At 61.2% G+C, this 14,120-nt stretch overlaps 1 protein-coding gene across 1 annotated transcript; it reads left to right on the top strand.

The window, feature by feature from the left end:
• Positions 1-279: 279 nt before the first annotated feature.
• On the top strand, positions 280-13,029 carry L1CAM (L1 cell adhesion molecule). Its single transcript, XM_064277758.1, has 25 exons — positions 280-376; positions 3,582-3,687; positions 3,823-4,022; positions 5,089-5,211; positions 5,292-5,462; positions 5,711-5,822; positions 5,921-6,105; positions 6,248-6,379; positions 6,573-6,719; positions 7,019-7,130; positions 7,215-7,381; positions 7,484-7,640; positions 7,805-7,929; positions 8,041-8,502; positions 8,687-8,757; positions 8,894-9,119; positions 9,744-9,859; positions 10,054-10,255; positions 10,341-10,463; positions 10,547-10,720; positions 10,810-10,929; positions 11,020-11,175; positions 11,490-11,624; positions 12,000-12,072; positions 12,624-13,029. Exons 1-25 carry the CDS (start codon positions 301-303, stop codon positions 12,853-12,855), a joined length of 3,903 nt encoding a protein of 1,300 aa, XP_064133828.1. The 5' UTR covers positions 280-300; the 3' UTR covers positions 12,856-13,029.
• Positions 13,030-14,120: the final 1,091 nt, after the last annotated feature.

Below are 14,120 nucleotides of genomic sequence, written 5' to 3'. Positions count from 1 at the left end.
AACCTGGAGGACCAGCCAGGCGATGTATCTTCCAGATTTCTTCCTCTGAGGTGGTGGGGAGGGGTGGGGAGCGGGCCTGCGGGGGCGGGGCTGGGGGCGGGGCCAAGAGCCTGGGCTCGCCCACATGTTAGTCACCAACGTTCTCTCTCCTCTCTACCCTTCCCTTCCCTCCCCCCCTCTCCCAGTGCCCCCACCCACAGCTCCCGCCCCGAGCCTCCCACCAGCCCCCTGTCCCTGGGCGGGAGCCTCAGCCGAGCTCGGCCGGCTGTGCCGCGCCGAGCCGCCGGCGCCGCCCGGAAGATGGCTGTGGCGCTGCGGTACGTGTGGCTTCTCCTTCTGTGCAGTCCCTGCTTGCTCATCCAGATCCCCGAGGAATGTGAGTAAGCTGGAGGGACCCTTGGTGCTCCCTTCACCACAACGCTGGGACACTCTTTATCTTCGGCCTTCTCGCCTTTCCTCCCTTCTGGACCCTCGCCCCTCCTTTCTTGTGCACGGGGTGGGTAGGAGGTACCCAGGACGTTGGGTGCCTCCGGAGAGAAGGGCAAGATGGGAGGTGCCGGGTGTCAGAACCACGGACAGGGAACAGCGGCGGGGCCTGGCCCGGGAGATTTCAGTACCACGGACAGCCGCCGTCTCGCGGACCTGCAGACCGCAGTCCCTGCCTGCTCTACCCTCTGCCTTGCAGGCCCCACCCGTCCCCACCTACCTGGGGGTTCCTCCACTTCCCAGGCCGACCACACCGGGGAGGGATGTGGTGGGCTGGAGTATGGGGCTTGTGGAAACACCTGGATTCAAGTCTTGCCTCTGCTTCTGACTTGTGTAATCCAGAGCTGGGTCTTTCACATCTTGGCCCCTTGAGAGAAAAATGACACCTTGAAAACCCCAGGCCCAGGCAAGCAGCATTCTGGATTCTTAGGATTTAATGTGTAGTTATTTGGTGGTGGGAGCCCTGGTGGTGCAGTGATTAAGAGCCTGTCTGTGCATCAAAAAGTCGGCAGTTTGAATTCACCAGCCGCCGCTTAGAAACCCTATGGAGCAGTTCTACTCTGTTCTATAGGGTCGCTATGAGGTTGAAGGCAGTGGTTTGTTTTTTTGTTTTTGGTTTCAGCTTATTTGGTAGGGGTGGGCTGCTGGAGCACGGGTCTATGGTTATAATGGTGCTAATATTGAGGGGTGACCTTGTGGGGGAGTTCAGGGGTAGGAGAGTGGGGGTTTGGGAGTGTGGCTGTAGGGTTGTAACTGACATGAGTACTTGTGTGTGCTTGGGAGTTGGACAGACTGTCTATGTGTGCATGTACATCTGTGGTTGTGATTGACTAGGTGTGGATATTCGTGAGTTTGATTCTGATTTCCTTAAGTGAGTCAGGTTTGTGAAGGTCTGGGGCTATTTGACTGTTAGCATTGGGTGTGTATGTGCCAGTGGGCTGAATATACGTACGCTTGCATGGTTGGTGGGTGTGTCAGTGTAACAGTGCTTTCTCCTGAGTGTGGGCAGGAAATGTGAACCTGCTGCTCCAAGTGACTGGAGGGACGATGTGAGGAGCGTTTCATGGGGTATCGTGTTGGAGGGCATTCATGTGTCTGCAGTCTGCTCCTTCCCCTCCTCCTATCCCACCCTTATGTCTGGGCCTGGGCATTAAGGAAGTCAGTGTCTGTGTCCGGAAGGTGAAGACACTGTCCGTGCCAGGAATGGGACAGGGGCTGCAGGGGTGGGGGGTGTTGGAGGAAATGAAGAGCGGCTGACAGGATGAAGGTTGGGGACACCCCTTAGACATGCACATGGAGGTCCATGCAGTCACACCAGTGCAGGCTCCCCAGCCACAGATACACAAGGTCACACACACACGAGTAGACACAGTCGAGCCAGAGATATCACAGAGATACAAAGGAGCAGCGACACCGGGGGGAGGCAGAGGAGGAGGCACACAGACACACAAACCAAAACAGAAGTGAGGGCTTCAACACAAAGGAACACAGCCGTCCACACAGACAGAGGTGAGCAGACAATACAGCCCTGTATGCTGGCTTCTGGGCACACACATACAAATCTTCAGATGTCCTGAGACAAGAGCCCACTGTGGACAAACACCTCCAGGGCCATGCACCAACACTGTGATCCACCCACTGCACACCTGCACACACCTTCCCAGACCCGCACCTTCCTCCTTCCTGCTCTGCCACCTCTCAGGCACTGCTACCTAGCCCAAAACCCCAGAGTCCTACCCTGGGCATCAGCCTGCCCTTCCACCAGATGGGCTGGGCCATCTTGTGTGGGTGGGTCTGCATGGAGGGGCGGGGAGGATTTAGAAAAGATAGCAGTGGGGAGAGAAAACTAGGTCAAAGACCATGGCAGCTGCTCCCAAGCTGCCCTGGGCACTGACCCATAGTTGGCACTGACCCCAACACTGCAGGAGGACACCTCCCTCCTGGAACCTCTCCTCCGGCCCCCGCTTCCTCCCTTTCCCAGCCACTTTGTCTCTTTTTCTGCTGCCTCCAAGGTACCGGGTTACTGGGTTCCACCAAGCCAGTCTCTCATCTTGCTGTTCCTGTCACTCTCCCTTGCTCTCAGGCTGCCTGTACCAGCTCAGGCCATTCTTCGGTGTCCCCAGGGGGCCGCCTCTGCCCTGGGCCTTGGCACTGAGGTCTTCTGCAGAGACAAAGCTTTCTGAGGCAGCCCCCTCCTTTCCTGCTCCCTTCCTCCTCCCAGCCACCAGTGCCAGGCGGAGTCCTGGGGCTGGGCAGTACACTCTGACCTCTGTCCCAGGGCACTGGGGGGTGGGCAGGAGGAAGGAGGAGAGAAGAGGGCTACTGGCACTTCTGGCTGTGGAGACTCTGCTGCTGTTGCCCTGGGGCCTTTGGGAGAGCTGGGGGTGGTGCAGCCGGCCTCTAAAGGATGGACCCTGATAATTGAAAACCCTGAGTTGAGCTAATTGGATTAGGAAGGAAGTGGGTGGGAGCGGGGACAGGGCACTGGCTATGGCTGGCTGTCTGTCTCCCAGCTTCCAAAGCATCCTGGGTGGGGTGGGTGGGGGAGGGGGCTGCTGAGTTCTGCTGGCCCTACCAGGCCTGCCAGAAGCATGCAGGAGTCTGTCCCAGGGTGCCCCTAGCGGAAAGCCAGCCTTTCTCCCTCTGCCTGCCTGCAGTTGTCCACGCTCTGTGCTGTCCCTTTGGGCCTTGACCTGCTGTGCCTGCAGCCCAGCACGTGCGTGCCCCATGGCACAGCCCCCTTATTCCCCTTTCCCCTTCCCTATGGGCCCCTGCTGGGGCAGTTTCAGCATCTCTCTCCTTCTCTCCCTGCTGCCCGGATGTCCCAGATGAGGGACACCACGGTAAGTTGGGGGCAGGGTTGGGAGTGTTTTCCCGGACACACATGTCCCTTTCTCTCTCCTGCTTTTCCTGCCCCACAAATCTGGTGCTGAGCTAGTCGGGTGCCGTCCTACATCTTCTTCCCCTCTCGCTCCCTCCCACCATGGCTCTGGGGCTTCTGAGGGCTTCAGCCCCTGCCGCCTACACTACGGACCAGGGGGAGGCTATGGTACCTGCCCTGCCCCCGTCACCAGCACTCTCCGGTCCCTCCACAGTGATGGAGCCACCCGTCATCACAGAGCAGTCACCCCGGCGCCTGGTTGTCTTCCCCACCGATGACATCAGCCTCAAGTGTGAGGCCAGTGGCAAACCCGAAGTACAGTGAGTGACCGCCACCCTCTCATGCCCTGACCCCCCTCCCCCGGGCCCTGGCTGCTGTCACCCTTGCCTCAGGCCCAGCTCAGCCTCTGTCTTGGCTTCCAGGGCCTCAGGCCTCCAGCCCTTCTCTGCCCACAGATTTCGCTGGACACGGGATGGTATTCACTTCAAACCTGAGGAGGAGCTAGGCGTGACTGTGCACCAGGCGGCCCACTCAGGCTCCTTCACCTTCACGGGCAACAACAACTTCGCTCAGAGATTCCAGGGCACCTACCGCTGCTTTGCCAGCAACAAGCTGGGCACTGCCATGTCCCACGAGATCCAGCTCGTGGCTGAGGGTGCGCAGCTCTGCAGGAGCCTGGAGGGTGGTGGGCTGGACAGAGTCCCTCTAACAGGCCCCCAGGAGCTTGTACCGGACCCTGGGCTGGAAGCAAGCCACTTTCCCCGCTGGTTGCTTACATGCCAAGGGGACTGGCATAATCCGTTCCATTGCCCCCTTTCTCACTGCTCTGTTGCTGCCCCTGCCTCCTCCCTCTATCTTTCTGCCCCTGAGCTGCGCTCTCCATCTGTCTTCCCTCTCTCCATCCCTCTTTGTGGTGGGCCCTGTCCTGCCTCAGCACCCTGTTCAGAGTGGAGGCAGCAGCACCTGCCGGGCCTGGGCTTAGTGGCATGTCTCTTGGCCACCCACTCCATACCCCTGCATCCCCACTCAGCTTTGGGGCCCTCCTCCCCAGCCAGATGGATGGCTCCCTCCCTGCCCACCCCGAGGAGGATGAGGACAGGGACAGGGATGGGTGGGGGAGGCTGAGATGCAGTGGTGGGGGAGGGGAGCCTGGACGCATGCAGGAGTCACAGACCCTTCCATCATCCTGACACAGAAACCATGGCAACGATTCCCAAGGTAACCAGAGGGGCAGAGAGGGGGAAGGAGAGCTAAAGAAGGCAGGAGGTTCAGCTAGGAGGAAACGAGGAGGAGGGAACCCCCCCCCCCCGGGAAAGGGTGACATGGATCAATACAAAGACTGGAGAGCAGGAAGGGGGAGAAGCAAAGGTGGAGGAATGAGGAAAGTGGAGGAGCCAGGGGGAGGCAGAGGGGAGAGACTGACAGAGGGAGTGTGAGGAGCCATCCATCTGCCTGGGGAGGAGGGCCCCGGAGCTGAGTGCTGGGCCTACCCTCGTGTTGTCCTGGGAGGGCTAGTCTCAGCCTTGAGCCCCCAAAGGACCCAGAGTCTCTGCCCCTCCTCACACGGACATCCTCACAGCAGTGTTCTAAGAGAACTCTCAGCCTGCCCCCCCACCTCATCTTCCAGAAGAGCCCTTCCTCCTTCTGTCTCCTGCCCCCGACACTGCCTTGGCCAGGTAGAGAGTTGGAACCCGTAGTGCCAGCCCCTCTGTCCCTTCTAGGTGCCCCCAAGTGGTCAAAGGAGACGGTGAAGCCGGTGGAGGTAGAGGAAGGGGAGCCGGTGGTATTGCCCTGCCACCCGCCCCTCAGTGCTGAGCCTCCTCGCATCTACTGGATGAACAGCAGTGAGTGGCACTGCCCAGGCAGTGGACGGGGCAGGGGGTCTTCCTGGATGGATTCCAACCTGTCCTCTGTGCCCCTGCAGAGATTCTGCACATCAAGCAGGACGAGCGGGTGACAATGGGTCAGGACGGGAACCTGTACTTTGCTAATGTGCTCACTACGGACAACCACTCGGATTACATCTGCCATGCCCATTTCCTGGGCGCCCGCACCATCATTCAGAAGGAACCCATTGACCTCCGGGTCAAGGCCAGTGAGTCCCAAAGGCTCTGAACCCCCGCAACTCCTCTGTCACCCTCAGGCATGCCCGTCTTCCTCAAGGACAGCTTGGCTCCCCTGGAATCCTGCCCAGACCCTGCGAGACAGCGAGAGCAGAGTGGGGGCCCTCCCTTTTACAGAGGAGGGGACCAAGGCCCCATGGGCTTGCTGGGGCAAGCTCCCCTAAGCTTGTGCCTTGGGGGTGGGGGAGAAGTGGGTCACGCCACCCCTTTCTCCTCCCAGCCAACAGCATGATTGACAGGAAGCCACGCCTGCTCTTCCCTACCAACTCCAGCAGCCACCTGGTGGCCTTGCAGGGACAGCCCCTGGTCCTGGAGTGCATTGCTGAGGGCTTGTGAGTCTGGGCTCCTGGGTGGGGGTGGGGGGCGGCCTCTGCCATGGAGATGGGTGACCGGCCTGTGCTGTCTCTCCTCTACTCTCCTCCCTGGGCAGCCCTACGCCCACCATCAAGTGGCTTCGCCCAAGTGGCCCCATGCCAGCTGACCGCGTGACTTACCAGAACCACAACAAGACGCTGCAGCTGGTGAATGTGGGCGAGGAGGATGACGGCGAGTACCGCTGCCTGGCTGAGAACCCGCTGGGCACTGCCCGGCATGCCTACTATGTCACTGTGGAGGGTATGGCTGCCCCAGCTGCCATGGGCTCCCCAGATGACCTCCTGGGGTGGTGGCCTGGGAGCCGTTTCATGGGGCAGGCTTGATGTGCTCATGCTGGGGGTGAGAGCGAGTTTGGGCTCAGGCTGCCCTCCCCTTCCTTCAGCTGCCCCATACTGGCTGCACAAGCCCCAGAGCCAATTGTACGGGCCGGGAGAGACTGCACGCCTCGACTGCCAGGTCCAAGGCAGGCCCCAACCCGAGGTCACCTGGAGAATCAACGGGATCCCTTTGACGGGTGAGCAGGGGTGTGGGCAGGGGCCACAGGCAGGTGAGCCCTGGGGGCTGCAGGACAAGGAAGAGGAGGGGGAGGGAGAAGAAGAAGAGGATGGGGAGGAAGAAAAGGAAGAGGGGGCAAGGAGGGAGTGGAGGGTCCTCAGTGCCGCTCAGGGCCCTGCCCAGCCTGTGCCCTGCCCCGACTGTGCCCACAGAGCTGAGCGAGGACCAGAAGTACAGGACCCAGCAAGGAGACGCCCTGATCCTGAGCAATGTGCAGCCCAGTGACACCATGGTGACCCAGTGTGAGGCCCGCAATCGGCATGGACTCCTGCTGGCCAATGCCTACATCTATGTTGTCCGTGAGTGCCCCGTCTGTCCCCGAAGCTGGCACTGCCTGGTGGAGCCAGCCTGTGGGGGCTGTCTTCCTCCTCACATTTCACCACATGTGCTCGCCATCCTCCCAACAGAAGACTTTCTGGAAGGGGCAGTCAGTCGGGCCTTGATTCATGAAGGATAGGATGGGAAGGCGTCTGAGTGGGAGGGGATGGGAGTCTGGCGCCTGGGAGGCTCAGCATGGCAGGGAGAAAGAAGCAGAGGGGCCTCGAGGCCTGAGGGTGTGGAGGAGAGCCCTATCCACCTCCTGTGACTTCCTCTGCAGAGCTGCCCACCAAAATCTTGACTCCAGACAACCAGACGTACCTGGCCGTCGAGGGCAGCACAGCCTACCTTCTGTGCAAGGCCTTTGGGGCCCCCGTGCCCAGCATCCAGTGGTAAGGGTCCAGGTGCCTGGGGAGGGCGGGGAGGCCTGCAGGTGCCATGGCGGGGGTCCCGAGCCTGCCCGTTGTGTCTGTTAGGCTCGACGAGGAGGGGGCAACAGTACTTCAGGATGAGCGCTTCTTCCCCTACGCCAATGGGACCCTGGGCATCCGGGACCTCCAGGCCAATGACACCGCACGCTATTTCTGCCAGGCCACCAATGACCAAAACAATGTGACCATTGTGGCTAACCTGCAGGTCAAAGGTCAGGTGGTGCCCTCCTGTGATGGGGATGGCGATGCCCCTGGGAAGGAGGGCCAAGGTCTTTGGGTGACACGAGAGTGACCCATCCCTTCATTGCCCTCAGATGCCACTCGGATCACGCAGGGGCCCCAGAGTGCAATTGAGAAGAAGGGTTCGAGGGTGACGTTCACATGCCAGGCTTCCTTTGACCCCTCCTTGAAGCATAGCATCACCTGGCGCAGGGATGGCCGTGACCTCCAGGAGCTTGGAGACAGTGACAAGTGAGGGTCCAGTAGGGCGGTGGAGGGAGCAGAGTGGGAAAAGCAGGAAGTCCAGGTGCAAACCCTCCTGGGTCTGCTCCGAGTGGGAGGTTCCAGCAGGTGAGGGGGCAGGGCGGCGATGGGGCTCCTGGGGGCAGAAGGACAACACTGCCCTGCCCACTCAGGTATTTCATCGAGGACAGCCGCCTGATCATCCAGAGCCTGGACTACAGCGACCAGGGCAACTACAGCTGCGTGGCCAGCACCAAGCTAGACGTGGTGGAGAGCAGGGCCCAGCTCCTGGTGGTGGGTGAGTCCTGGGGGGCTAGCAAGTCACAGGCCTGGGGCCTGGGGCAGGGGAGGCAGACCCCTGGGCCCAGAAGGTTGAGCGGGGCAGAGACCCACACTCCGTGGCCCTCAGGGAGCCCTGGGCCAGTGCCCCAGCTGGAACTGTCCGATCGCCACCTGTTGAAGCAGTGCCAGGTGCGTCTATCCTGGAGCCCCGCCGAGGACCACAACGCTCCCATTGAGAGTAAGTGGCCGCAGCGTGGCCTCTCCTGCCTTCTGGGCACACAAGGGGAGGGGGCAGTGGGGAAGGTGGAGGCCTGGTCCCCTCCCTCCCCATGCCTACCCCTCTGCCACACGCCCCATGCAATTACTCCATTGCTGCTTCACCGCTTGGCAGAGTATGACATTGAATTTGAAGACAAGAAAATGGAGCCGGAGAAATGGTACAGCCTGGGCAAGGTGCCAGGGAACCAGACTTCTACCACCCTTAAGCTGTCACCCTACATCCACTACACCTTTAGGGTCACTGCCATCAACAAGTATGGCCCTGGGGAGCCCAGCCCGGCCTCCGAGACTGTGCTAACACCTGAGGCAGGTGAGTACCAGGCAGGGAGGGTCAGATGCCTGGGGCCCAGCTCTGAGGGGGCTTGGAGAGGGATCAGACCTCCGGAGTGAGCCAGGGGAAGGTGGGCTCCCCTGCTTAGAGTGGCGGGCCCCTTGTCCCTGGGCCTCCAGCCATCACCGCCCTGGCCGTGATGTGCAGACATGTTGCTTTGCAGCCCCAGAGAAGAACCCCGTGGATGTGAGGGGGGAAGGGAATGAGACCAACAACATGGTCATCACGTGGAAGGTGAGGGGCCCAGGACTCTGCCCAAAATGGAGCAGTGAGTGGGTCCAGGTAGCCAGGCTGTGGGTGGGGTCCTGGGTGGCCCTGGCCCATGGGCCAGTGCCCTTGGCCACCAGATCCTTGTCTGCTTGCCCTGCAGCCACTCAAGTGGATGGACTGGAATGCCCCCCAGGTTCAGTACCGGGTACAGTGGCGCCCTCAAGGGGTGCGGGGGGCAGCCTGGCAGGAGCAGATTTTGAGCAAGCCGTTCCTGGTGGTGACCAACACGTCCACCTTCGTGCCCTACGAGATCAGAGTCCAGGCTGTCAACAGCCAGGGCAAGGGCCCTGAGCCCCACGTTACCATTGGCTACTCTGGGGAGGACTGTGAGTATGGGCGGCCCTGCCCACATGCAGGGAGGGGTGAGCATGCAGGTCATTGTTGGGGTGCTCGGTCACTCCCCTTCCACCATGACAAGCCAGTCCCCAAGTTCTCCCAGCCCCTTACCTCCTAACACTCCACTGTGTCCTTCCTACGAATAAGGGTCTTCTCTTATGTAACCAAGCACCCTTCGGAAAGTCAGGAAAGGCCATATTGGTACGATGCCTTTATCTAACTGGCTGCCTGTATCCAATCCAAATCACCGGTTTTCCCCATAATGCCTTCTCTAGAATCCGCCCCCCACTTGCCAGCACAGGGGGTTCACCCAGGATCATGCCTTGTCTCTAGTTGTTGTGCTGCTTTAGTTTCCTTGAATCTGGAACTTTCCAGATGCTAACTTTGGTTATGGGTCACAGTTCTGTCTACTTTTTTCCTCCTTGTAGTTATTGTTTTCCCCTCACAGTTAATACACAGTCAGGGAGATACCTGGAGACCCTCAAGCACCCTGCCCCTCCTCAAACTGCCCCACCTCGTATGGCACCCAAACCCATCTCCAGCATGGGGAGCTCTGGGCTGGCCTGGGGGCTGGGGCGAAGGTCCAGGGCCGCCCATGTCCCGGCTCTTCCCAGTCCCCCAGGCCAGCCCCCAGCTAGATGGTGTCAAGATCCTCAACTCGAGTGCTGTGCTGGTCAAGTGGTGGCCTGTGGACCCAGCCCAGGTCAAAGGCCACCTCCGGGGATACAACGTAAGGGTCCCAGGTGGTGTGGGGCAAGAGGGGGGTGCTCCGTGGGGCAAGGTGTGTGGCCGCCAAGGGCGACAGGGCCTGAGATGGGCTTTGGATTGGGGATGGGTGGGAAAGGGCCCCCCTCAGGGCAGTGGGAAGCAGGGCTGGGGTCTCTGCTTGCCCTGTCCCCACGGGTGTCCTCTCTCCTGTCCCAGGTGACGTACTGGTGGGAGGGCAGCCAGAGGAAGCACAGCAAGAGGCATGTGCACAGAGGCCACGTGGTGGTGCCTGCCAACACCACCAGTGCCATCCTCAGTGGCCTGCGGCCCTACAGCTCCTACCACCTGGAGGTGCAGGCCTTCAACGGACGGGGTGCAGGGCCCGCCAGCGAGATCACCTTCAGCACACCAGAGGGAGGTGAGTCCACACCCCGTGCTGTCCCCGCCTGCCTCCCCTGGGGCCAGCCCAGCGAGACCCTGCCGGCTCCTGTCTGTGTCCGCAGTGCCTGGCCACCCTGAGGCGCTGCATCTGGAGTGCCAGTCAGACACCAGCCTGCTGCTGCACTGGCAGCCCCCGCTCAGCCACAACGGCGTGCTCACCGGCTACGTGCTCTCCTACCACCCCTGTACGTGGAGGCCCGGGCAGTGCGGTGAGGGGGTGCCGGGGGCCTGAGCGCACGGCCAATATGACGCCCTCCTGTCCCCCCAGTGGATGAGGGCAGCAAGGAGCAGCTGTCGTTTGACCTTCGGAACCCGGAGCTTCGGATGCACAACCTTACCAACCTCGACCCCCACCTTCGGTACCGCTTCCAGCTGCAGGCCACCACGAAGAAGGGCCCGGGTGAGGCCATCGTGCGGGAAGGAGGCACCATGGCCTTGTCCGGTGAGCTGAGAGGGACCTGGGCAGGTCGGGGGCGGGGGTGGCTGAGGTGACCTGGCAGCTCATACCCTCCTCTCATCCCGCACCCCCAGAGAGCCCGGATTTTGGCAACATCTCAGCCACAGCAGGCGAGAACTACAGCATCGTCTCCTGGGTCCCTAGGGAGGGCCAGTGCAACTTTCGGTTCCACATTCTGTTCAAGGCCCTTGGTGGTGAGGGCAAAGAGGGGGTCCTTGGGGCTGGTGGTGCAGAGCTGGTGTCTGCCTGGAGCTCCTGCTCACCCCACCCTCTCCCCTGCACAGAGAAGGTGAGTGCCTACCTCCCGTCACCACAGTACGTCAACTACAACCAGAGCTCCTACACACAGTGGGACCTACAGCCAGACACTGACTACGAGATTCACCTGCTCAAGGAGAAAAAAGTCCTGCACCAGATGGCGGTGAAGACCAATGGCACTGGTGAGGACCCTGGCACAGGCCCGGGCCCTTTGGCCCATATGGGAGGGGTCTAGGTGCCTGAATTGGACTCTTTTGGGGTCCTTTTACGTCACTGTTTACAGGGAACCATTTTGACAGATGTCCCCCACCCTCTGAACCCCGGGGGGACCCGAGCACCATTCCACAAGCCTCAGGGCTCCTATAGGGGCTCCTACCCCTGCCCAGCCGCTGGGGACAGAGGAACTAGCCCCCAAGGGCGCAGGGGAACAGCAGCTCCGAGGGAGGCCTTCGAGCATGGCGGTGGGGACAGAGCTGTGTCTGCTCCCCGCCCCCAGGACGGGTGAGGCTGCCTCCAGCGGGCTTTGCCACTGAGGGCTGGTTCATCGGCTGTGTCAGCGCCGTTATCCTCCTGCTGCTGATTCTGCTCATCCTCTGCTTCATCAAGCGCAGCAAGGGTGGCAAGTACTCAGGTGACCCCCAAGCCCTGGGTCCGGGCGGCCCCGCCAGGGCCTGGGGGTGCTGGGTGCAGGGCGAGGGTGGCAGAGCTTGGGGGAGTGGCGGGCCACCTCACCCGCTGTCCTTTCTACAAACCCGTAGCAGGCCACTGAGCCTGTTGGAGGCAGGCAGGGGCCGGCAGGGGAAGCTGCTGGGCTTCTAAGTGCCAGGGAACACTGCCAAGGAAAAGGGCTGGGACGCTCGGAGCGGAGAGGGGCCCCCTGCCACAGCCCCCTGCCTCAGCCCCCTGCCCACTGCCCCCGGCCCCCTGCCCTAGAGCCTGGGGCCTGGAGGGCAGGAACAGGCTGGATCAGGGGAGGAAGCAGGCCCTTCTCTCTTTGTGTCTTCAGTAAAGGACAAGGAGGATACCCAGGTGGACTCAGAGGCCCGGCCGATGAAAGATGAGACTTTTGGCGAGTACAGGTGAGCTGTGGGCAGGCGCAGGGCTGGCCACGCCCGGCCCTTCCTGTCTGACCCTGTCTCTCTCTCTTCTCTGTGCTGCGGGGTGACTTCAGGTCCCTGGAGAGGTAAGAAGGGATGGTGAGGACCCCGGGGGCAGAGTGTGCCCTGTGTGGTCAGGGCTCTGTGCCCCAGCCCTCTCCTCCAGTGGAGTTGTCCCCAGTCACAGTTGTTCCCCCTTTCAGGGAAAAACTGGCCCCCTACTCCTCTGCCCCACACTGGCACCCAGCTTCTGGGAGCCTGGAGCCCCAGGACACTGCATGGGCTGCAGCTGGACACGTGTTCCCTCCCCACCCCCTTCAGGCTCATGTACACAGCGCCAAGGCCCCCATCCCCAGGCCTAGCACTCACTTGCTCCCTCACAGCCAGCCAGGACCCTTGGCAGCCACAGGAGCATCAAGCCCAACAAGCCCAAAGCTGCTCCCTGGGCAGCCCCAGTAGCTACCACAATGGCCAGGGTCCAAGCTGCACCTCCCAGCAGACACTGTAGCAAACGAAGCCCTCTGCCCCTGCAGCGACAACGAGGAGAAGGCCTTTGGCAGCAGCCAGCCATCCCTCAATGGGGACATCAAGCCCCTGGGCAGTGACGACAGCCTGGCTGATTATGGGGGCAGTGTGGACGTCCAGTTCAATGAGGACGGCTCCTTTATCGGCCAGTACAGCGGCAAGAAGGAGAAGGAGGCAGCAGGTGGCAATGACAGCTCTGGGGCCACCTCCCCCATCAACCCTGCAGTGACCCTGGAGTAGCAGGGATGAGCCCTGACCTTGGGATTAGGGGGCTCCTGCCCCTTCCTGCTGCACCCCGGGCCCTGCCCTCTGGCCCTGGGCTGGCGGGGCTGGAATCTGGGGGCAGAGGAGAGGTGCTCACTGCCTCCAACTCCCTCCTCAGCCCCGTTCCCCAGTTTATTGCCAAAACCCAGCTGCACCCCTCCCTTACACACCCAGCACTCTGCCCCAGCTCTGCTTGAGCTGTTTGGGCAGAGAGACCCTGGTTTGGGGGACGGAATGGAATTAGGAAGGGCCCCCAGTGGGATCTCTGAGATGCTGTCCCTCTTTACCACTCACTGGGGGCAGACGTGGCAGGAGGTCTCCCCAGGCCAGGGCTGGTGCCTCCTGTCTGCGTGCCTCCCCCCAAGCCCCTAGCCACTCCATGGCCAGCCTGGCTGGGGCTGGAACAGAACTTGGTGTCCCTACCATCTGCTCCCTTTTCTTTGCCATCTCTGCCGCGACCGGGATGGGAGCAGGGCGAGCTGGCCGCGGGTGGTGGGGAGGTCACCTGGAGAGCCCAGAGGCCCCCCCCCCCGAATACTGCACCCCCGTCCTGCTGCCCACCCCACCTCACGGCCGGCTTTCAGGTGCATCTCACACACGCTGCCTTTGGTACCCACCACGCAACATCCCTGTGGCCTGCATCACTGCCGGGTGAGGGGCGGGTCACCGCCTCCCCTCCCCATGCCCTGGGCCTCTCCCAGCCGCCACTGCCCCCACGCCCCCTCAGCCACCATTCCGCCTGTCGTCTGAACAGTCCCTTTCCTCGACCTCCCCTGTCCCCAGCTTGGGAATGTAAATACATCGTGACTTTGACAGTTTGTCCCTTTGCCCTTTCCCCATATGCCACTAGTGTGTAGGCAGATGTCGCAGTCTCTAGGTGGTTTCTAGCTTTTATAGTAATTAGCTTTGATGATCCCATCCCAGGAAAAATAAAAACAGACAAAAAAAAAAAAAGGAAAAATGGCTTCTCCCAGCCCCACTGTGCCCCCACCCGTAGCCACAGCCCCGTATGCCTCTGCTTGGTCTGTCAACGAGCCCTCTACAAAAAACAAAAGTATATATATATATGTACATAAATATCAGAATTATAACAGGCAAATAAAAACCTGGAACTTCCATCCTTTTACCTAAAGCACGTTTATTTCCCCGTGTGTGCCCCGCCCTCCAGCCCCTGGCCCTGTGTGGTGACCTCGCCTAGCCCTGGGCTTGCTCTGTTCCCCTCCTGAAGCCCGGTGGGGGTG

Source organism: Loxodonta africana, chromosome X (assembly GCF_030014295.1).
Source record: "Loxodonta africana isolate mLoxAfr1 chromosome X, mLoxAfr1.hap2, whole genome shotgun sequence".
In the NCBI taxonomy this organism is placed as follows: domain Eukaryota; kingdom Metazoa; phylum Chordata; class Mammalia; order Proboscidea; family Elephantidae; genus Loxodonta; species Loxodonta africana.
This window is presented reverse-complemented; position numbering and strand designations above follow the sequence as displayed.

What these genes read in the sequence shown, in the direction of transcription:
- L1CAM (XM_064277758.1), top strand. Translation starts at nt 301, where the DNA reads ATGGCTGTGGCGCTGCGGTACGTGTGGCTTCTCCTTCTGTGCAGTCCC. An exon ending in TGCCTACATCTATGTTGTCC is followed by an intron (nt 6,720 to 7,018) that starts GTGAGTGCCCCG and finishes CTTCCTCTGCAG; the next exon opens with AGCTGCCCACCAAAATCTTG. An exon ending in GGCCCAGCTCCTGGTGGTGG is followed by an intron (nt 7,930 to 8,040) that starts GTGAGTCCTGGG and finishes CGTGGCCCTCAG; the next exon opens with GGAGCCCTGGGCCAGTGCCC.